This window comes from Mustela lutreola, chromosome X, assembly GCF_030435805.1.
Source record: "Mustela lutreola isolate mMusLut2 chromosome X, mMusLut2.pri, whole genome shotgun sequence".
NCBI classification, from domain to species: Eukaryota; Metazoa; Chordata; class Mammalia; order Carnivora; family Mustelidae; genus Mustela; species Mustela lutreola.
This window is the reverse complement of record NC_081308.1, coordinates 132230886-132254295: the sequence shown is the minus strand read 5'-3', so window position 1 is coordinate 132254295 and position 23410 is coordinate 132230886. Positions and strand designations below refer to the sequence as shown.

Sequence of the window (23410 nt, the reverse complement as noted above, 5' to 3'; positions counted from 1 at the left end):
AGATTCCAGAGTATTTGGTCCCATGCCAGATAAAAAGCCCCAGGATCAATGTTGTGAGATACAGAACCAGAGAAAGTAACCAAAGGAAAAGCATCAAATTTCAAATAGAACAAACTTCCCTAGATTTTTAATCAAAATAGTTTATAATTTTGTTTTACTAGTTTGACATCCCCAACAATAAGAAAACCCAACAGAAATACTTAAAAACAAGTAAACTTTAATAAGTAAAAAGTACAACCTTCTCCCAGCAATGAATGACTGCATCCTTTGAAAGTAAAGGAAAGTTCGAGGAGGACATAAGGACGGTTCTTTCGCTCCCGACGCACACAAGCAGGCCAATGGGCAGGTGCGTGAAGCTGGACCCCCAGGCTCCGGAGGAGCACACACAGGACCACTAAGCCAGAGATCGCCCGCATGTGGCCAGAACAGACTGCCGTCCTCACAGGACATGGGGGAACAATGTGGTTCGGGTCTATTCCTTTACGTGCTGTACACCATTTCATTGAGCAACATTTAGAAACTTTTAAAAAATGGGTTGGGGGATGGTGCAAAGCAGGAGAGCACTATCACATTCAAAGAACAATCGAGAGCAGCCGCCGACAGTTCTGGGCTGTGCCAGATCTGAAGGAGACGATCCCCAACTCTCCCAAGCAGGGAAAGGGGTGGCATCAAAGCTGCTTCCTTCACCTGCGTCCTTAAAACAGGACAGGATGGGGCAAGCACACCAGGTGACGTCACCCGAGTTCTCGGGGAGCAGCTAAAATGTGCCGGAACGCTCCACCCATCCTGGGGCCTGTGGCGCATTCCCTCAAGAACGAAAGGAAGTCTGTTTTCCCAGTAAGGCTTTAATTCCTCCTGCCAGCTGGCCCCGCACTCCACTGCCATCCGCTACTCAGAAACCGCTTCCGCTTTGATCTTCTTCTTCTTCTTCTTCTTCTTGGTACCGTCACTGTCCTGGGAAAAAGAGAAAGCCTCACAGCACCTGTTAACAAGCAAACCAGGGACATCCCAAAAGCCCAATAAGCCTTCACAGGATGTGGGAGGACATTCCAGAGAAAACCAGCTTTGCACAGAACACCAGGTCCTGAGCTCCCCAGTGACACCGCAGCGGGCTCTTACACACTCGCCCTTGTCACCAGCAGCACCGCAAGCGCGCGCAGTTACTACGAAATGGTGGCACCAAGGGCACGGGTACTGTCGCCGACAGGAGGCTGCTGCTCCCTTCCGCCCCGAGTGTCCTGACCGGGTGTGGACGTACCCCGTCTCCCGGACCGCCCACACTCTCTAGAGCAGCTTTGGCCTTTTTGTCCTTCTTCTTCTTCTTTTCCTTCTTGACCAGCTGTGGGGAGGTCTCCTCGCTTTCACTCTCTCGTTTCCGCTAAGGTGGACATAAGTGATCAAATGTCAGATTTGGGGCAAAAATGGATGAGAAACGTTCAATAAGGCGGGGACCACCAGAACAGCCCCTGACTACAGGAGGAAGCTTTCTAATGACAAACCCTGAGAACCACAGAGAATTCAAGCACGGCCTCACCTCCCGAGACCAGGAAGCCAGGGCCGCAGCACGCCTGCGAAGGTATGCGGACAGGCCCCACGCATGCCGGGAGTGCTTCCCAGGCAGCTTGTTCCAGACCCCTCGGCGCACCCATTCTGTACTCTGATGTCAGGGGTGCCCCCCGGACCCTGAGAAGCTGAGGTGGTAGCATGTACTTCCTTTGACCTTCTCTAAGGCTGTGCTAATGCGATCTAGGGCGGTCAGCTTCAGGCGAGTCCGCCCCAATGAGGGGCCAGAATAATGGCTTCCTCCACGAAGAGCCAGTGGCGGCGCCACATCCACGAGCTGGGAACCGAGGCCAGTCTGATTTCTGAGCCCCCCCATCCCCCCAGTAGACACAACAGGGAACGGGAACCGGAGCCCACACAGTCCAGAGGAGTACGCCAAGGTCACAGAGTGGCGGGGGCGGCCTTGCCGCACTGAGCCACGACCCGTGACGGGAGCACAACCACTGAGACATGCCGACAGGATCATGTCCCAGAGCGCTCTCCCTACTGCTTGCAGCCCGTTCCTTACCTTTGGGGTTTTTACTGCTTCAGCAACTACCTTGGGGGCTTTTACCACTTCGGCAACTTCCTGTGGGTCTTTTACTCCCTTGGTCCCCACCTCTCTCTTCGCAGAGTCACTGAAAGACAGGCACCAAGCAATGAGATGTGCTGAGTAGCCACCGGGGAGGTCCTGCCGCGTCCTCAACTAGTGATATCCGGCAAGTCTGAAGCCACCATCAAAATACTGACGACAGACGGAAGAACTCACCACTTACTGTTGCAGACGGACTCCCATGAGCCAGACTAGAAAGGGATAACTGTCTGCTGGGCAGGCCCGAGCCCCTACCTGGCCCAGGCGCTCGAGAGGAAGTCCCTCCAGCCCCTGAGGCCTCGTCAGCACCACGCTGTCGCCGCGCTCCTCCGACACTACATCTGCCCCGCTCCCACACCTGGGCTCCATGACCTCCTGTCCCGGCTCCCCTAGGCAAGCACCGAGCAGTACTGCACCCACCCCTCTGGGCTCTGCGGCCTCCCCTGCTCCCCTGGAGCGGATGCACTACCGCATCCAGGGGGCAAGTGCACGGTCTCTGCCTGCCCGGGGCTCCCAAGCACCCTGCCCTCACCTGTAGTCCACATACTCCTGCATCCAAGTGGCAGGCGTGCTGTCTGTGGGCTTGCCGTGCTTATCCAGAAGACCCTGCTTGATCATCAGCTTCTTCTGACTTGCCTGGTGAGCCGCCAGGGTTTCAAGGTCAGAATGGTGGGACACATGAAGCAGGTACTATGGCGGCTTGGCGAACGCCCCTCCCTTGGGCCTCACACTTCTCTGCAAAGCACTCTGAACTCACTCTCTCCAACAGGAGCGAGCATGGGACTTGTCGAAAGTCACAAAGCCTAGTTTTATCAGTGACAGCCTCCGAAACATCCTTTGGTGGCACCTGCCTCCAGCCCATTCTCCCCCCACAGGGCCTTTGCAGCACATGCCCAGACCCTCCCGCCCTTCTTCACCAATAGATGTCCTTTATGCTGGCTGGCATGGCTGGCAAAGATCCCTTACCCAGAACCCCCAACCAAGTCGAGCCCCTCATTCTGCACTCCCGAGGAGCCAGGCACCTCCCGGTGCTGGTCAGCCTGCAGTGTGGCTTTGGTCATGCAGTATGAGCGAAAGCCATCTGCTTCCCCCATTAGACTGACACCTCTAAGGTCTGAGATGGTCTCACACCTACCCACCAGCACTCCCCAGAGCCCAGTACAAGGCAAGTTGTGGTGGCAGGGACACAGCCCAGGACTGCCCACATGAGTATTCAACAATGCAAAACTGCAGTTACTCACAGCAGGGCGCACACCCAATTCCACTTACCTTTGGACCTAAACCCCACTTCCGAGGGTAAGTGTCTCTCTCCATGATGACTCTCTTGATCTTGGCTACAATACCATGGTCACAGGTAGAGATCACTGCTGTGGTCATCAGTGCAATGGCTACAGATGTTGGAATGAGATTAAAGAATGACTCGGAAGGGAGAAACTTCCTATACTCTGAGCCCTAATCCCACTGTTTTATATAAATTTTAAAACCCCATTTTTGGGGCACCTGGGTGGCTTAGTCGGTTAAGTATCCAACTCCTGATTTCAGCTCAAGTCATGATCTCAAGGTCATGAGATCGAGCCCTGTGTCGAGCTCCGCAGTCAGTGTGGAGCCTGCTCAAGATTTTCTCCCCCTCTACCCCTCTCCCTGCTTGTATGTGTCTTTGCATGATCACTCTCAAAATAAGATCTTAAAAAACAAGACAAAAAAAAAAAAAAAACACCCAAATCCAAAACAAACAAACCAAAAAAACCCAAACATTTAAGGGGCACCTGGGTGGCTCAATCAGTTAAGCGTCTGCCTTCGGCTCAGGTCACGATCCTGGAGTCCCGGGATCGAGCCCCGCATCGGGCTCCCTGCTCAGCGGTGAGTCTGCTTCTCCCTCTGCCCCTCACCCTGCTTGTGCTCTCTCTTTTTCAAATAAATAAATAAAATCTTTACAAAGAAAAAAACATTTAAAACTCGAAACTCGACTGCCTTGAGGTTTCCTTTGCTGAGGATGTTCATATGGAGAAAATCCACCACTATGGGAAAAAAGCTCTGAAACCACATTAAAATTGTCAGTTAAAAAAATATTTACACTAACCACATAAAAATCAACGTTTCCTAGATCCTCAGGAGACCTCTTAATAAGGAAATCAGAGCTATCCATTTACCGTGCCTAATTTGCACCAGAAAGAAAGCACACCATGAAAGTCCCTTCTCAGTGGCAAGCAGCCAGAGGAGGGGATACCTCTAGTAAGACACCCTAAAGATACACTCACCAAGCTTGGGGCTCAGGCCACACATAGGGAACAGCCTGCAGAGCCCCTTCAGGGCAATGGAACATTTGAAGTTGTAAAGGACACTCCAAAAGCAGTTCAAAGCTCACAAGTTAACTGCTACCAGCAGACATGGAATGGACTGAACTTTTCATCTCAATTACCACAGACACTTGTTCCTTTCATTAACGGTTTTCCCTCTCCCCACTGGAGCCAGGCTGCTGCCACATGGCCTCCAGCAGCCAGCTGGGACAAGGGAAGCCCCACTAAACTCATCTCTTTGCCCATCTAACACAGTGCTGTGCTTCGACTCCCACTCCACGTCCCAGACAACACAAGGGTTAGATGAACCCAAGGAGTCAGGACTTTGGGTCCTGCTTAGTAAGCCTGGCTATGATGGTACAGAAAGAACCAGGGCAACTTCTCTTACCCATGCAGATCGCCTCCCCTTTGGTGGTGATGACCACAATCTCCTGATTGACTTCGATGCCATCCTCGTATCGGAGAACACCTGGAAGCATGATTTTTGCCCCATAGCAGATGGCATTCACCTGCAGAGACGGCACCGCACGTAAGAGCCCCAGCTGCAGCACGAGCCCCTGCCCACCACCCCAGCCCTCACCAACACAGAGAACACCTCCGGGTGGGGCTGCGAAATGGAGCGAATGGCACTGACGGCCATGGTCGCAATCTGGCATGCACAGGAGCCGCCCGCCACAGGTGAGGTGCCTCAAAACACACGGACACAGAAATGTTAAAGAGGAATTTAAATACCTACTCCTCGGGGCACCTGGGTGGCTCAGTCGGTTGAGCATCTGTCTTTGGCTCAGGTCATGATCCCGAGGTTCTGGGATCAAGCCCCATGCTGCGCCCCCTCCTCAGCAGAGAGCATGCTTCCCCTTCTCCCCCCACCTCATGCTCTCCCTCAAACCATTTCTTAAATAAATGAATAAGTAATATTTATAAAAAAATAAATACCTCTTCCTCACTTCTCCACTTCACTTAAAAATATTTTCATCTTAAACCAAAACCCAGGGGCGCCTGGGTGGCTCAGTGGGTTAAAGCCTCTGCCTTCGGCTCAGGTCATGATCCCAGGGTCCTGGGATCGAGCCCCGCATCGGGCTCTCTGCTCGGCAGGGAGCCTGCTTCTCCCTCTCTCTGCCTGCTTCTCTGCCTACTTGTGATCTCTGTCTGTCAAATTAGTAAATAAAATCTTTAAAAAAAAAAAAAAAAAAACCCAGCCTTGATTTTCCTTATTTACTCTTCTCTCTTTTTTAATTATTGAAGAGGAAAACCCTAACAGAAGCAGGAGACCTTTTTGCTTTTTGGGGAGATCTGGCCTCTAAAAGGCCTACAAAATAATCAACAAGCAAGATCACTGAGGCCTGCTGAACCAATCACATGCAAGTTCAGGCCGCCTCTCCCTGAGTTCAATGGCTTGTGCCATCTGGTCTTCACTTACCTGGATCTCTTTTCCTGACCATATTTCACGTCTCCCCTGAATTCACCCAGAGGGTACCAGTCTGACCCCAGCATAAGGAGGCTCTATCACATTTATATCGTGTTTCACGTGATTAGATTTTTTTCACTATTACAATGGCATAGTTTACTATACCTCCGTAAATTTTTTTCTATTACAAAGCAAGACGTACAAAAAAATGCATCAAACGCTTTCAACTCAACTATCCTTTGTCCCTGATATAATTACATTGTTAAGAAACTACTTGTGGGGCACCTGGCTGGCTTACTCGGTGGAACGTGCAACTCTTGATTTCAGAGCTGTGAGTTTGAGCCCCATGCTGGGTATAGAAATTACTTAAAATCTTAAGTAATTACTTAAAATCTTAAGAACTACTTTCAACGTTATTTAGTAAATGTGCTAAGAAAAAAAAAAAAGCTTGCTAAGTTCAGTGATGTTTAGGTTTTATAGCCACAAACTAAGATTTAAAGGGAAAAAAGCTTTACTGAAATTCCTAAGGACATAGCTTATAATATCTCTGAAATGCTCATCTTAACTTTCAATCCCAATTAAAAAATTCTTTTCTGGCAGCAACTTAAAAATATATCAAGGTTTCTTAGGCACACATAGAACTAGCAGGTTACAGGAAGGCAAATTTGATGTACCACTGATAGTTTACTTTGGAAAAATTCAAAGTAAATGTTTAAACAATCTGCCTTATTTTGATATGGAATTATGTCCAGCATTCAATTTCCCACTCTAATTTAGTGTATGTGGCTTTGATTTAGTAAAATACAATTATAAATGCTTATTAACAAAGAATCCAGAGCTCAACTCACAAAACTAAAAAAAAATAATAAAATAAATAAATAAATAAAAAATAAGCCCAATGGAAAACAGTTAAGTTCCTGTCATGTCACACCTCCTTACACAGAATGTGGATTTCAGAACAGACGACATCTCATCCTTGTGGAGTCACATTTTGTGCAAACGTGAACCTGTAACCCAGAACTTACTGCACTGTCTTTCATAACCAGCCTTTTATGAGAAGTCAACAGCTTTTCCAAAGGGTAAACAACTCGCCGCAGGTAACTGTCATCCTTGTGGTTGTCGTACAGCCACTGGGCATCAAGCACATCATGCATCGTCACCATGTGGTCCTGAAAAGCAGCCATGTATGAAAACTATTCAGTGTCACTGTCCCTGTAATAGCACGACCGTGCCCAAACTTCCAAACCCTGAATGAATTTAGTCCAAACTCACTGGTCTTCACTCTCTTCTACACTTCTGTAACTACCGCTTTACTGAGATCTAAGCAGGCACTTCTGTAGGCTGAGAGGCAGCAAATGAACAGAGCAATGTTCTCTATCCAATCATCTCCCACAGCCCAGGTTTCAATTTTCCAAAGTTTAATTATCAGAACAGGGAAGCTGCCCTGAGCTGAACTCAACACTTTGGAAACTGCCTCTTCCAGGCTGTGAGGCAGGCGGGATTGCAGCAAAGGCGGAAGGTGTTAAGTACAAGCTCTAAAACTTCTAGCCCCGTAACGGTGTACCTTTTCACTCATGACTCCAGAGCGAACCCTCCGAAGTTCCTGCATCTGACCGCCAACTCCCAGTAACAAGCCAAGGTGCACACACAGCGTCCGAATATAGGTGCCGGCTTCACAACTCACCCAAAAGATACCTACGACACACACACACATACACACAGACGTGAGTACACCACTGGCTAACAGGCACAGAGCTACTCTCCGAGCCAGCGAGACTACACGCCATAGAAAACAGGCTCTGACCACACCATATACTAAGGGCATCTACTCCTAACCAGAAAATGTCATTCCCAAGAATGCAGTCCTGTCCACACGTGGTCAATGTCAACTCAGTTCCCCACAGGCCCATTACCTACCTAATCTTCTTTCGGGGTCATACTCAATCATCTTGCTCTCATATATGGTCCGCACTCGGAGCTGCCTCTTCACTGCAGCAATCAGTGGGGGTCGCTGGAATAAGGCACCTGTCAGAGTTTCTAGGGCCTGAGAATAAGCACAAACCAAAACAAAGACTCACTGCATAGACTCTTACATAGGAGCAAACAGTCTACTGTGGCAGTTTGAGGACACCAATGAGAAAGTTCTTTTCAATCATTTAAGACCTCAAATGTCCTTTCCCTTTTTGCTTCTTTATTCAACGACACAGGGATGACTCCGTGCTTATCGGAGCCCTCTTCTCAGAAGGGACACGTCCAGAAGTGCCCCTGTCAATGCATAGTACCCATCCAGGCTGGCCTGAGCAGCCCACTGAAAAGGGCACAAGACAGGACAGCCAGGAAAGCCACCTGCCACAGGTGTCCACGGGCTCAGATACACAGGCTGCCCGTAATCAGGCAAACTTACCCTAGAAAGTTGAGTCCCCCCTTCAATAGCACTGTGTAGCCGGACAATTCCCACATACTCTTTGCCTAAAAAATGACAAAAGAGTAGTCAGGTGTGGCCACTGAGTTTTCTGTATTTCTAAATGGTCACAGTCCCACCTTGTGCAGAAAAAAAAAAGCATGCAGTTTGATGACCTCTTTCTGTCAAATTTCCACCAAGACAGATTTCATGGTTTGGACATGGGAAAGGAATGAAGATGCTTCTTCTCGTTGGGAGTTTCGGCTTCCAGTGTGCTGACAGGGACAGCTGCAATGTGCAGCACAGAGCCAGCTGAGAACAAAGCCTTGCAAGGTCATGTAGGAGTTCCCCCTGATGAAAATGAAGGAAGGGCACTTTCGGCAGAAGCAGCAGTGAAGAGTCTGAGGAGCCTCGAGCGACAACCCTAGAGCCGAACTCAGACACAGCCCCGTCTCAGTCCCAGGGACAGACTCCGTCAACCTGATGTGCACATGGCCAGTATATGGAACTCCAAGAAAGGCAGATGGACTAGGATCTCGCAAGGGACAGAAGGTATACAACCAGAGCATCTCTGCTTAGAATTTTTTTTTTTAAGATTTTATTTATTTATTTGACAGAGAGAGATCACAAGTAGATGGAGAGGCAGGCAGAGAGAGAGAGAGAGAGGGAAGCAGGCTCTCTGCTGAGCAGAGAGCCCGATGCGGGACTCAATCCCAGGACCCTGAGATCACAACCTGAGCCGAAGGCAGCGGCTTAACCCACCGAGCCACCCAGGCGCCCCTAGAATTTGTTTTTAAACTAGTGGAGAAACCATTACCAAGGGCCAAAAAGTAGAAGGAAAGGAAACCTAGAAAGCCTTCCAACAGTAAAGGACCTACCTCTTTTTACCCTCTTCCACATACCTGCACTCTGTTGCGACTTCACCAAGCGAGTGGCTCGTTCTATGCACACGATTAAACAGCCAGTCACCTTGGGGTCCAGAGTACCACTGTGTCCCGTCTTCTCCACCCGAAGTATCCGTCGAATCCAGGCTACCACCTCATGGGAAGAGGGGTTGGAAGGCTTGTCAAGATTAATGAAACCTGTCCTAAAATGGAAAAGACATCACTGTGCCATCATCTCCGGCCCTCTGATAAAAACTGCATCTGCAGAGTACAAGTTCGCCACAGGTACAGGTTATGTATTTACACCAATTCTAGGCCATTCTAAAATGCCACTACCACCTTGAACAACTGATGTGAAAAGTCACTTTTTCAAGCAAACTCTATGACCAATGTGGATTCAAATTCATGACGCCAAGATCAAGTCCCATGTTCTACCAACTGAGCCAGCCAGGTGCCCCTGAAAAGGTCATTTTGAAAAGAAAAGAAGTCTGAGCAGTACATGCTCCCAACACACTTACCTGATATAGTCTCCAATCTCCCTCTTGAGAGGATTTGAACCACAGGGAAGAGGTGTATAGTGTGCTGTCCTTACATTTAGCTTATCAAAGTTCTGGAAAGCAATGATACAACACAGAATAAACTCCATAAACCATTAACATATATGAGAGTCAGCACCAATATCAGCCATGTTATGGTTAACCTGCAAGTTTACGAACCTGGATTCTGCTACGTTTTCATTCTCTAGTGTGACAGACTGTTAAGCCTCTTTACATACTGGAAAAATTACCCACGTGAGTAGAATTAAAACAAATTCGATCACTCCTCTAGAAAGATTTCTTGGGGTATTAAGACTGGCAACATTTCGCAAATGCAACCATCCTGGTCCTGCTCCTCCAGGTCTGCTCCTCTTCGCTTTCTCCTCTCAGGCCCGACGGACCGCAGACGGGACAGTTGCCTCGTTCAGCTTCAGTACAGTACTTGACATAAATAGCGATTTTTAAAACCTATCTCCCACCTCTAGATTTTAAATTCCAAGACAGTAGGGACCTTGGCCTACCCAGTTCACAAGCATCTCCCCAGAGCCTACAACAGAAAAGCAGCTGTAATCGGCAGACCTATCTGACCAAGCAGAAACTCAACTCTGTTGAATTATATAAGCAAATCTCATTCATTTACTTCATATATACTGGTTTATTATTAACACTTGGTCAAGATGTGTCTCAGTAACTTTTTGTGCCCTAGCCTCTCCTCATACCCGGTGCCCACTAAGTTCCTCGTGAAGCTTGTAATTCAACTCATTACTGGGCCACTCTAAAACCCAACACAACAGTCAGCAATTTCTAGAGGACTTGTTGCATGCTAGGCACTTTGGCTAAACACATTTCATGGATTACCTCCTACAACCCTCAGCCTAAGAGAAGACACAATAAGCAAATAGCTTCAGAGGTTAAATAACTGGCCCAAATTCACACACTCCCTGAATGAAATTGGTGTGGCTCCAAAGCCCATGTCCTTGAGCACTAAAGCAGTCCTACTGGAAGTGTGGCCCACAGACTGGTTCAAGTCTGTATGGTGGGAGTTAAATACAGAAAGCAAGAACTAATTATTTATACACTTTTATGGCAGTATGACACTGTTCTGACATTTTAACTTTTTTACTATAGCACCGGGTGCACTGGAAATGAAAAATGAAACAAAACTCGGTCTTTCTTGTCAGACACCTGGAAGGAAACAGCTTTAGAGTGTAACATCTGGCATTTCCCAGTCAAAGATGGTAGTGCTAATCACTCTTAATGAAGTGCTTAACACTTAAATAATGTAAAAACTAGGTCTTGATCTGATACATAATCCTAACCACATACCTTCAGCAACAGGGGCCACTGAGATGTGTCCAACTGAGCCACCTTGGACTCAGGTTTGATAAGAAATTCTTCAGCGTGCTGTATTTCCTTACACAGGACAGAAACGCACTGTTAGACATCCCATCTGATTCTGAACCATTCCATTACTACCACGTTAAGTCAAAGCCTCTTAAATAGAAAAGAAGGTAGTCTTTATGCCTCTTCACTGGGACTTCCAAGTGAAAAAGAAATGAACCAGGATCTCAGAAGGACAATGAACTGCCACCAAGATGGGGACAGCTAGTAGCACCTGGGTGGCTCTATCAGTTAAGTGTCTTGATTTCCACTTAGGTTACGATCTCATAGTCCTGAGATGGAGACCTGCGTCCCGGCTGTTATCATGGGTATGGAGTTTCCTTGAGATGCTCTCTCCCCCTTGTCCTCTGAGTTCTTCCCGTGTGCACACACACTCTCAAGAAAGAAGTAAAAAGAAACAGGGACAGCTACTTAAAGAGGGACAGTGGGTTTGTGGGTGGCAGAAAGAAGAATTTCAGGGAGAGCCGCTTGTGTGGTCAACACTACTTGGCCAACTATTATTTGACAGGAGAGATTTAGGTGGCTGGGTTTGTGAGGTTTACAACACAACCACTACCAACTCCAACCCATTCCTTAGAAACTTTTAAAAACATTTCTTGCATGTCATGTATTATCTAAGTAATCTTTCCCTTTAGTTAAAGCAAAGTATAACATATTCCTACTCACTGCTACATCTTCTTCTGGTAATGACTTCCGCTCCTTTTTCTTCTTATGTTTCTTTGGCAAAATAAATACTAAAACAAAAAGATAAGAGATTTGGGAGTTTTTCCCAAAAACAAGGGTAACAAAGCTTAAAATAGAGAATGAAATCAGAGCAAGCAGAGAATGGACGTTTTGTCTAGAATTAATGGGGAAAACAAAGTGTGTAAGACCAAACGCATAGGTTGCTGCGCGGCTCGGTAACCGACCACAAGCAGTCGCACATGTCGGCTTCCATTCGGGTCCACCACGTGGCCACGGCCAGGCTCAAACCTGTCGCAGAACTGTTCTGCCCACGAGACACAAAGTTCCCTAACTGATCACTGAACTGCCCCCTACCTGGTCTGTGGCCCACAGAACTTTCCCTTGACTTGGAACCACGCGGATGTCAGAGCCCCTCGGCCCTTATTCTTCCCCGCCTGTTCCCACCGCCCTTCCGTGTGGTGCTGACCGCGTAGTCTAGGCTGGCGGCGGTACAGGTACCACCAGGTCTCCCGTCACGGCGGAACCGCCGCCTTTCAGCTCTAAGGAGGCTTTGCCTCGGCGGGAGGCCCGGGCCTTGCGGAACCACGTCAATACGAGCACCCCTCCATCCTTTGCCCTCACTGTAGACCCAAGGCCAACAAGCAAGGCCAGCAGGAGGCCCGACAGCCTCGGGACCCGCCTGGCGGCAGAGCAGCGGACACCTCTGTCCCCGACACCGCCACCCTCCCACCCTCAGCTCTCCGAGGCGGTGGAGCTAGTACTTAGCCCGGCCAACCACGTCCTTACCTGCCGCGTCCGCCATGTTGCCCCGTACAGCGTGCGAGCCGCGTGGGCCACCACCGAGGGAGCGAGCACAGACTCCCGCCGGCCTCGGGCCGCGCCACTAAAACCCGCCCACCTGCCCGACGCCCGGTGCGTGCTGCGCCGCGGGGGTGGGGGCGGGGCCAGGCTCCGGGAGCAGGGCCCCAGGCGCGCGCGGGCCGCCTGCGCAATTCCATTGGCTGGCTCGCCCACCCCACCCCTCCCCGCGGTTCCTCGTCTGCGCGTGCGCTTTGGAACTCGCCCAGCCCTAGGCTGCGTTGGAAACGCATGCGCAGCCCGCCCCAGTGGCTCGTAGCCTGTGGGCGTAACCCGGACCGTGGTTTTCTGACCTTCGCCGGGTTTGATGGGGGCTTGGATACCCGGTTATTCCGCGAGCACTCTGTTAACAGCAGCACTCTGCTTCCTCTCGCCGAGCCTTTAAGGTTGGTATCGGTTCAGTCCTGATTGGAAAATGAAGACGTTGAGGCACAGAGAGGTTGAAAACCCTTTGCTGCTTGCAATTCCCATCTAGCTAGAGCCAATAGGAATATAGTGTGAGCCACTTGTGCACTTTTAAATTTCCCAGCAGCCACATGACAAAAAAAAAAAAAAAAAAAGGTGAAATTGATTTTAATAACGAATTTTGTTTAACCCATTAATCCAAAATATCATTTCAACATATAAGCGATACACTTTATGAATGGAATATTCTACATTTGTGTTTGTGTGTGGGGAGGGGTAGTATAAAAAATAATTACAGGGAGAATTTCCAGTGTGTCTTATACAATTACACCGCACCTCGATTTGAATTCCATGGGGGGGTGCTCCATGTTAAGTGCTCTATAGTCACAGGTCGCCTAATGGCTGCATTATCTGACAGCAGGAAGTAGCAAATCCTGATTCAAATCCCTTCCATCCCTGGTGTTCGTCCTACTCTTCGGTCTCTCAAGTGGGGATTTTTAATCTAACGTCTGGGGATTTGGCCGAACTCTTTATTTAATTCCTTATTGCGGTTGTAAATGAAATCTTTTCCGATTACCTTTTCTAATGAGTTGCTACTTTTCTTCCATTTCTCCTCTGCCATATGAAGATTTTATTTTGCTGTGGCTTAAAAAACAGCTGATGATTGGTTTTTCCGCACTTTTTATTCCTTCAAGAATTTACTTAGGTGTATGCCAAGGTAATAATAATAACAATGTAAATTGACTTTTTAATAGATATCCAAAGTCCCTATAATCAGCCAATCCATGAGTAGTTCACTACTTCCTCCCTTATTTTATAATGCTTCGTTGGTAAATATTTCACTAAATAACTTTTTAAGGTATTCATTGATGATACTGCTGTGGGCTGTATCTTTCTCCAAAACTCTGCATCCAGTCTGCTAGGAAACCTCTCAGTGCTTTGCCATCATCTCCTCTATCTTTCCAATGGGCTCCTATGGTCCCCCTGCTTTGACATTTTCCAATTATACTCTTTTAACATAGCAGCTGGCAAGTGTCTTTAAACTGTAATCAGTCCATGTCCCTCCTCTGCTCAAAGCCCAGTGACTTCCCATCTGTAGTGGGATGAAGACCCCCCCCCCCAAATGTCACCTTATTTGGAAAAAGGGTCTTTGTAGATAGAACTAAGTTAAGAATCTCAAGATAAGATCATGCTGCATTACTCAGGTGGACCCCAAATCCAATGACAAGTACCTTAGAAGAGAAGGGAGGGCACACTGGGGGGCTCAGTCCGTGAGGCTTCTGGCTTCAGCTCAGGTCGTGATCCCAGGATCCTGGAATCAAGCTCCACATCAGGCTCCTTTCTCATAGGAGAGCCTGTTCCTCCCTCTCCCTCTGCCACTCCCCCTGCTTGTTCTGTCTCCCTCTCTTTCTCAGATAAATAAATAAAATCTTATTTTAAAAAAAGCCAAAGTGTCTGTGATGGCTGCTTCCCATTCTGTTTCTGAGACCATTCCTTCCACCCTCACTCACCCCACTCCTGGCACACGGCCTCTTGACTACGCAGGACTACTCCAGGCTCACTCCGGGCTCACTCCCCCTTCCAGCGTCTTTTGCACCTGCTCTCCCCGCTGCCTGAAATGAATCTAGTTTCATGTCTCTCTTCACTAGAATGTTGGCCTTACAGAACCAGGAGAAGTTTGTCTGTGTTGTTCACTGCTATATATTCAGTTCCTAGAAGATGCTCAGTAAGTATTTTTGCTTACTGTGTCTGTCTTGAGCCCAGAAACCCCATGGAGCTTCTCTTACCAGTAGAAGCAGTTCCTCCCGCCCTGTCTGGTGAGGCTGATCCTGGCTTTCTTGGAGATCTTGTGATGAAATCACCTTGTTAGTTCCTGAGCAAGACAATGCCAGTACTCCTTGTGCCCCAGCTCCTCACATCCCTCATTGTCTCCAATCCTAAGACTTGGGTACATGGAGATGTTGGAATGAAGTTGTCATGTGCAACCTACTGGCTAACCCTTAACTGCATCCCCTGAGAGAGCTCAAAGGACACTCCTTTCACCAAAACATTGAGAAATACTTTGGTGAAGGTTCTGGGAAACTAATCTAGGAAAGGAGGTGAGAGGTGTTGCCATGAAAACAGGGATCCGGGAGCCGCAGAGGCCAAGTAGTGGCACTACATCACATAGAACAGGGTGGGTATCATGACAGGCAACAGGACTGGCAGCTGGAACCAGAATTGTTTATCCCCAAGGATCTTTGGTGGTGGCTAATTGGTCATGATGTCCTATTAATAATAAGCCACCCAGGGTGCCTGGGTGGCTCAGTCGGTTGAGTGTCTGCCCTCAGCTCAGGTCATGATCCCAGGGTCCTGGGATTGACCCCCACATCATCTTCCTGCTCAGCGGGGAGTCTGCTTCTCCCTCTACCTCTGCTGCACCCTCTGCTTATGCTCTCTCTTTTTCTCTCTCTCTGTCAAATAAATAAATAAAATATTTTTTTTAAAGATTTTATTTATTTATTTGACAGAGAGAGATCACAAGTAGGCAGAGAGGCAGGCAGAGAGAGAAAGGAGGAAGCAGGCTCCCCGCTGAGCAGAGAGCCCAGTGCGGGACTCGATCCCAGGACCCTGAGATCATGACCTGAACTGAAGGCAGCGGCTTAACCCACTGAGTCACCCACCTATAGTAGGCCATGATCTATACACCCCACCAAGAGAAACTCTAGGTCCGGTGAATGGTAGTCGGCCTTGTATTGCCGCAGTGGAAAATGTGGCCCCTCACCTAATCCCCGGACCTAGCTGCCCACAGGCTCAGAGCCACCAAGTGAAGACAAGGCATGGTACACATAACACTAGCGTGTGCTTCAAACCTTCATCCTTCCCTCCCTGGGGACAGAGAATGCCACTGTAGTCCACTGGTCCAAAATGAAGACTTAGTCTGGGTGCCCTCTCACTGCATAATTGGAACAATCCGCAGCTGAAACAATTCCCACAGGGGAATTTTTTTGACTCAAGGGCTGAGGACAGTTATGGAAAGAAAACTCAAAAGGAAGCCCCTGGAACTGTCCCTTCAATTCTCTGGTGTATCATTGTAATTAAGTCCCCAGGGACCAACTCGATCATGTGGCTGTCCACCAAGACATCTTGCTGGTCCATTACATGAATGACATCCTGCCGACTGGGCCTGAAAAAATAGTTCATCACAGGGTGAGAGATAAGGCCTTGGAAAATTTAGGGGCCTGCCAATTCCATTAGGCATATCGAGATGGTTCCCCAAAGTGCAAACCAAATTGCCCGACCTCAAGCCCACTGCCACTGAGAAAGAAGCACTGTGCTTGGTGGGCCGCTTTCTGGAGGTGGCATCCCCCACGAGGATGTTACACAGCCTTTTCCAAGCCTTGGTAAGAGAATCACAGTTCAGGCCTCTGGAATTTGGGATAAAAGTAAAGCTAGGACTGGCCACGTGGCTGGTTAGCTCAGTTGGGTAGCATGCGACCTGACAACACCAATATTGTGGGTTTGATCCCCAAACAGGCCAAGAAAGGCATTAGTTTTCATGTTTAATAAAGACTAAAACTGAAAAAGAAAATAAAGCTAGGACCTACACATGCACCAATCTGTCGGGAGGCGAAGGCAGCAACTTTCTTTAGTCCTTGGTTGAAAGCGAATGACTGTGTGATCTTAGACCTGAGCTGCACGTTGTGAACCGAGTGTTATTTGACCAAACGAGCCATGAAGTCGGGCGTGAGCAGCCACTGGGGCGAACAGTCCGCAGTTCCTCAAAAGGTTGAACACAGAGTTGCCATGTGACTCAGCAATTCCATTCCCATGTGTATATATACCCAAGAGCCTTGGAAACAGATGTTTAAACAGATGCTTGTGCAAGTATGTTCATAGCAGCATTATTCACAATAGCCTAAAGGTTGACGAAACTCAAATGTCCATCTACAGATGACAGGATAGACAAAATGTGGTCTATCCATATGACGGAATATTATTCAGTCATAAAAAAGGAGTGAAGTGCTTTTATGTCCTACAACATGGATGAACCTTGAAAGCATGAACCTAGGGGGCACTTGGCTGGCTCAGCCAATAGAGCATGTGACTCTTGATCTCAGGGTTGTGAGTTTGAACACCACATTGGGGGTAGAGATTACTTAAAAATGAAATATTAAAAAAGAAAAGAAAGAATGGGAGCCTGGGTGGCTCAGTGGGTTGAGCCTCCACCTTCGGCTCAGGTCATAATCTCAAGGTCCTGGGATCAAGCCCCACATCGGGCTCTCTGCTCGGCGAGGAGTCTGCTTCTCCCTCTGCCCCTCGTCCTACTTGTTCTTTGTCTCTCAAATAAATAAATAACATCTTTTTTTTTTTTTTTTTTTTAAGATGGGCGCCTGGTGGCTCAGTGGGTTAAGCCTCTGCCCTTGGCTCAGGTCACAGTCTCAGGGGCCTGGGATCGAGCCCCACATCGGACTCTCTGCTCAGGAGGGAGCCTGTTCCCCCCCCCCCAACCCCGCACAGCCTGCCTCTCTGCCTACTTGTGATCTCTCTCTCTCTGTCAAATAAATAAATAAAAATTAAAAAAAAAAGAAAGAAGAAAACATGCTAAAGGAAGTAAGCATAGAGGAACAAGTATGATATGACCACACTTGGGCAAAATAGCCAGAACAGGCACCCTAACACAGGTAATAGTCATGTGAGAGAGGAGGTTTCCAGGAGATTATAGCCTCCAGCCATCTGGTCACCCCCAGCCATTAAGTCATCTCAGCTGAGGCCCCAGATGTTCGGGAGCAGGGAGAAGACATAATATGTCAGCAGAATAGCAAGCCATCCCAAAACTTCGTGTCATTAAGCATGTTGCTCTGCTGACAGAGTACGGGTATGGTGAGAAGTCAGCCGGAAGGCCGGGTGGAACTGGGACTGGAACAGGAGTCTGTCCCTGTGGCTTGGACTTCCTTATAGCATGGCAACCTCAGAGCAGTCAGACTCTGGACTCAGTGGCTCAGGTCTCCCAAAGCAGGTGTTGGAGTAGACAAGGCATAAAACTGTCAGAATAACCTTTTGTAACTTGGTCTTGGGAGTCCCGTCAAATCATTCCTGCTGTGTTATATGATTCAAGCAGTCACAAGCTTATCTAAGTTCAAGGGGAGAAGGCATCAACCCCACCTCAATGAGAGGAGGGTCAAAGAATTTTGGAGCCCTAGTTTAAAACTGCCACATTCATAGGGGCACCTGGGTGGCTCAGTGAGTTAAAGCCTCTGCTTTCGGCTCAGGTCATGATCCCAGGGTCCTGGGATTGAGCCCTGCATGGAGTTCTCTGCTCGGCAGGGAGCCTGCTTCCCCCTCTCTCCCTGCCTACCTGTTTGCCTACTTGTGATCTCTCTCTGTGTCAAATAAATAGATAAAATCTTGAAAAAAAAACCTGCCACATTCACGAAGACTTAACTAGCTGCTGCACAAAGCTAAACAGTGAATTTCCATCCCTGTGTTTCTCCAGTCTTTGAACTAATTTCTGACATTGTCCCCTAAGTATTCGTTATTTCTTTTTTTTTTAAAGATTTTATTTATTTATTTGACAGACAGAGATCACAAGTAGGCAGAGCGGCAGGCAGAGAGAGAGAGAGAGAGAGAGAGGGAAGCAGGCTCCCTGCTGAGCAGAGAGCCCGACGCAGGGCTCGATCCCAGGACCCTGAGATCATGACCTGAGCCGAAGGCAGCGGCTTAACCCACTGAGCCACCCAGGCGCCCCTATTTGTTATTTCTTTTGACTTACACTTTGGTAGAAAGGCAAAGCCCTGGAGGTTTCCACGTGGGCCCTTCTGCCGTGACTGCCTCATTCCATGGGTCAGGAACCAACGTGGCAATTCTGCTATTGATGTTGACCATCTTTCCATAGGCTCGTTTGCCACTGTCTGGAGAGCCTCCTCAGTGAATTGTCTCTTCATATCTTTTACCTATTTTTGGATTGGATTATGAGTGGTTTGGGGTTTTTTTATTATTGAGTTTTTAGGGTTCTTTACATATTCTTGGTATGAGTCCTTTGGCAGATATGTGCTTTGTAAATATTTTCTTCCAGTCTGCAGCTTGTCTTTTTTTTTCCCCCTAAAGATTTTATTTATTGAGAGAGAGAGAGAAAGGGAGGAAGCATGAGCAGGAGAGAGAGGCAGAGGAAGAGGTTGAAGCAGACTCCCCACTGTAGGGAGCCCAGCAGCCCCAGGGATCATGACCTGAGCCGAAGGCAGGCACTTAACCGACTGAGCCACCCAGGCGCCCCTTTAGCTTGTCTTTTTATACTCTTAACAAAAGTGTTGATTTTGATGAAATCTCATTTATCAATTTTTTCTTTCATGGATTGAGTCTAAGAATATTTTCTCCTATGTTGTCTTCTAAAAGTTTTATAGTTTTATGTTTTATGTATAAATATATGATTCATTGTGAGTTAATTTTTATATAAGGTGTGAGGTTTTGGCTAAACTTGCCAATGGATGTCCAATTTCTCCAGCACTGTTTGTTGAAAAGACTATCCTTCCTCCATTGAATTGCTTTTGTACGTTTGTCAAAAACCAGTTGAGCAGATTTATGTGGATCTGTGTGTCTCTTTCTCTGCCAAGAGCACACAGTCTTGATTACAGAGCTACTATATAATAAACCTCAAACTCATGTAAAGAGATTTGTGTGTTGATCTTGTACACTGCAACCTTAAAACCCACTTATTAATTATGGGAGTTTTTTCTGTAGATATCTTGGGATTTTCCATGAAGACAATTATATCATCTGCAGATTGAGACAGTTTTATTTCTTCCTTCTCAATCTGTGTACCTTTTGTTTCTAGAAGTTTCAACACTATGTTGGATAAGAAGAGTGAGAGCAGATATTCTTTTTTTAAATCAACATATAATGTATTATTTGCCCCAGGGGTACAGGTCTGTGAATTGTCAGGCTTACACACTTCACAGCACTCACATAGCACATGTCCTACCCAATGTCCATCACCCAGCCACCCTCTCCACACCCCTACCCCCCCAGCAACCCTCAGTTTGTTTTGTGAAATTAAGAGTCTCTTATGGCTTGTCTCCCTCCCAATCCCATCTTGTTTCATTTTTTCCTTTCTTATCCCCCAAGCCCCCCACTTTGCCTCTTAAATTCCTCATGTCAGGGAGATCATATGATAATTGTCTTTCTCTGACTTATTTTACTCAGCATAATACCCTCTAGTTCCACGTCATGGCAAATGGCAAGATTTCATTTCTTTTGATGGCTGCATGGTATTCCACTGTGTATATAGACCACATCTTCTTTATCTGTTGATGGACATCTAGGGTCTTCCCATAGTTTGGCTATTGTGGAAATTGCTGCTATAAACATTCGGGTGCAGGTGCCCCTACGGATCACGGCATTTGTATCTTTAGGGTAAATATCTATAGTACAATTGCTGGGTCGTAGGGTAGTTCTATTATCAACTTTTTGAGGAACCTCCATGCTGTTCTTCTGCACCAGCTTGCATTCCCACCAACAGTGTAGGAGGGTTCCCCTTTCTCCGCATCCTCGCCAGCATCTGTCATTTCCTGACTGGTTAATTTTAGCCATTCTGACTGGTGTGAGATGGTATCTCATTGTGGTTTTGATCTGTATTTCCCTGATGCCGAGTGATGTTGAGCACTTTTTCATGTGTCTGTTGGCCATCTGGATGACTTCTTTGCTGAAATGTCTGCTCATGTCTTCGGCCCCTTTCTTGATTGGATTATTTGTTCTTTGGGTGTTGAGTTTGAAAAGTTCTTTATAGATTTGGGGTACAAGCCCTTTATCTGATATGTCATTTGCACATATCTTCTCCCATTCTGTCAGTTGTCTTTTGGTTTTGTTGACTGTTTCCTTTGCTGTGCGAAAGCTTTTGATCTTGATGAAGTCCCAACAGTTCATTTTGCCCTTGCTTCCCTTGCCTTCGGTGATGTTTCTAGGAAGAAGCTGCTGCGGCTGAGGTCGAAGAGGTTGCTGCCTGTGTTCGCCTCAAGGATTTTGATGGATTCCTGTCTCACATTGAGGTCATTCATCCATTTGGAGTCTATTTTTGTGTGTGGTGTAAGGAAATGGTCCAGTTTCATTTCTCTGCATGTGGCGGTCCAATTTTCCCAACACCCTTTGTTGAAGAGGCTGTCTTTTTTCCATTGGGCATTCTTTCCTGCTTTGTCGAAGATTAGTTGACCATAGAGTTGAGGGTCTATTTCTGGGCTCTCTATTCTGTTCCATTGATCTCTGAGTCTGTTTTTGTGCCAATGCCATGTTGTCTTGATGATGACAGCTTTGTAATAGAGCTTGAAGTCTGGAAATGTGATGCCACCAACTTTGGCTTTCCTTTTCAACATTCCTCTGGCTATTTTTTAAAAGATTTTATTTATTTATTTGACAGACAGAGATCACAAGTAGACAGAAAGGCAGGCAGAGAGAGGGGGGAGGCAGGCTCCCCACTGAGCAGAGAGCCCAACATGGGGCTCAATCCCAGGACCCTGGGATCATGACCTGAGCTGAAGGCCGAGGCTTTAACCCACTGAGCCACCCAGGCACCCCTCCTCTGGCTATTTGAGGTTTTTCTGGTTCCATATAAGTTTTAGGATTATTTATTCCACTTCTTTGAGAAAAATTGATGGTACTTTGATAGGGATTGCATTAAACGTGTAGATTGCTTTAGGCAACATAGACATTTTCACAGTATTTGTTCTTCCAATCCAGGAGCGTGGGAGAGCAGATATTCTTGCCTTGTTTCCAATCTTAAGAGAAAAGTGTCTGGTTTTGTTTTGTTTGTTTGTTTTTGAAAAGCACCTGGTTTTTAACCAGTACATCTTCTGTGCACGTTCTTCAACAAGTTGCAGAAGCTCCCCTACCATTCCTAGCTTTTTGAGGGTGTCTGTCATGGCTTGGTGCTGGGTTTTGTCAAATGCTTGTTCTGCATCAATCAATACAAGTGTATGACTTTTCTTTAGATTGTTAACATGGTGGATTGCATTGATTTCTTTTCTGTTCGTATAAGTAACTGCTGCCCCCCAGCACGGGGCTTGAACTCAATACCCCGAGGTCAAGATTCACACATTCCACCATGGGAGCCAACCAGGTGCCCCTGATCGACTTTCATGTATCGAAGGAGCCTTGTGTCTCTGGAGTAAACCCCACCTAGTCATGGTGTATAATCTTTTTACGTAAAAAAGTGAATTCTACTTGCCAGTATTTTGCTGAGGGTTTGTACATCTAGATTCATGAGGCATAATGGTCAGTAGTTTTTTTTTTTTCTTTTTTTGTTTTACTGCCTTTTTCTGGTTTTGGTATCAGAGTAACACTGTCCTCATAGAATGAGTTCCCATATGTTTGATTTGGACTTGTGATGATAATTTCATACTATTTTATTTATTTAATTTTTAAAAAGATTTTATTTATTTATTTGACAGAGAAAGAGAGAGCCCAAGCAGGTGGGGGTTGGGGGGGGAAGCAGGTTCCCTGCTGAGCAAAGAGCCAGATGTGGGCCTATATTCCAGGACCCTGAGATCATGACGGGAGCTGAAGACAGAGGCTTAACCCATTGAGTCACCCAGGTGCCCCTTATTTTATTTTTAAAGATCTCATTTATTTATTTATTTGACAGGGAGAGAGGGAGCACAGGCAGGGGGAGGAGGATCAGAGACAGAGGGAGAAGCAGGCTCCCTGATGAGCAGGGAGCCAGAGCCGGATGCGGGGGAGGGGGGGGTGTTCCAGCCCAGGATCCTGGGATCATGACCTGAGCCAAAGGCAGATGCTTCACCAACTGAGCCACTCAGGCGCCCCTAAAATAAAACTCTTAATAGTAGATATTTATGTTTGCAAATCCTTCTAGTCCTAAGGTTTATGGGACTCAATGAAAGGCCAAGCCAAACCTATTTTAAAATAATAATAAGCGGGGAAGCCGTGGTCTAGGGAATTCAGGTGCTGAAAACCACTTGTTATTCAAATGGGTCTCCTCTTCTGGGCTGGAAGGCAGAGAAGCTAGGAAGGGGCTTGCTGAAAGGGAATTAAAAGTTGCAGTACAAACAGGTCATCTCTCCCTAGAAATTTAGGAGGAGTAACCCTGCAGAAGCAATTTGGATTCGTCTGGAAGAGAGAGCGGTGCCCCCTGGAAGCTGCCAGAATGACTGTCCATATCACATCCTTATTTAACTGACACGGTTAGCCGGGAGACAAATAGTGGGTAACTGTAAAATTCATCAGGTTGTGACTTGAAGTTGCTGTTCCAGATGCTGTTGCTTTTCTGGAGTAAATTAACGCAGCCCCTGGTACCTGGCAAGTGGCTATTTGCCTGACAAAGGCTCTCTTCTCTATCGGAAGCAGCTCGCCTTTGTCTGGCTGGACCAGAAGTACAGCTTTAGTGTCTGGCTGCAGGCTATGTCTCTCTGGCTCCGCG

At 47.2% G+C, this 23410-nt stretch overlaps 2 protein-coding genes, 1 long non-coding RNA gene and 2 other non-coding genes across 7 annotated transcripts in view; 1 reads left to right on the top strand and 4 right to left on the bottom strand.

Moving 5' to 3' along the window:
* LOC131820885 (uncharacterized) overlaps positions 1-23410 on the bottom strand; it is a 211335-nt gene that overhangs the window by 177662 nt on the left and 10263 nt on the right. The window lies entirely within an intron of this gene.
* DKC1 (dyskerin pseudouridine synthase 1) lies at positions 201-12719 on the bottom strand. Its single transcript, XM_059156733.1, has 15 exons — positions 12532-12719; positions 11728-11795; positions 10987-11073; positions 9643-9734; positions 9143-9327; positions 8244-8308; positions 7757-7883; positions 7404-7534; positions 6865-7008; positions 4820-4940; positions 3404-3522; positions 2667-2770; positions 2072-2180; positions 1259-1378; positions 201-954 (listed from the first exon to the last, which is right to left on the bottom strand). The coding sequence occupies exons 1-15, from the start codon at positions 12545-12547 to the stop codon at positions 889-891; spliced, it is 1554 nt and encodes a 517-aa protein (XP_059012716.1). The 5' UTR covers positions 12548-12719; the 3' UTR covers positions 201-888.
* Positions 2253-2370, bottom strand: LOC131822401 (small nucleolar RNA SNORA56). Its single transcript, XR_009350260.1, has one exon. It is a non-coding gene; the product is annotated as a small nucleolar RNA SNORA56 (small nucleolar RNA).
* On the bottom strand, positions 7172-7308 carry LOC131822400 (small nucleolar RNA SNORA36 family). Its single transcript, XR_009350259.1, has one exon. It is a non-coding gene; the product is annotated as a small nucleolar RNA SNORA36 family (small nucleolar RNA).
* The window catches only part of GAB3 (GRB2 associated binding protein 3), a 94062-nt gene continuing 83514 nt past the window's right edge, over positions 12863-23410 (top strand). Inside the window, exon 1 of one of the 3 annotated variants that reach the window (XM_059156727.1) lies at positions 12863-12989. The gene's annotated coding sequence lies outside the window, so the exon portion shown is untranslated. The remainder of the gene's footprint in view (positions 12990-23410) is intronic. The other 2 variants (XM_059156730.1, XM_059156728.1) reach the window with 2 other exon arrangements.

Bases quoted from the DNA above. Each gene is read 5' to 3' on its own strand.
- DKC1 (XM_059156733.1), bottom strand. The intron at 2,181-2,666 runs GTGAGGGCAGGG...CCTGTCTTTCAG, and splicing joins CAGGAGTATGTGGACTACAG to TGACTCTGCGAAGAGAGAGG. The intron at 955-1,258 runs GTACGTCCACAC...TCTTTTTCCCAG, and splicing joins TGGGCGGTCCGGGAGACGGG to GACAGTGACGGTACCAAGAA.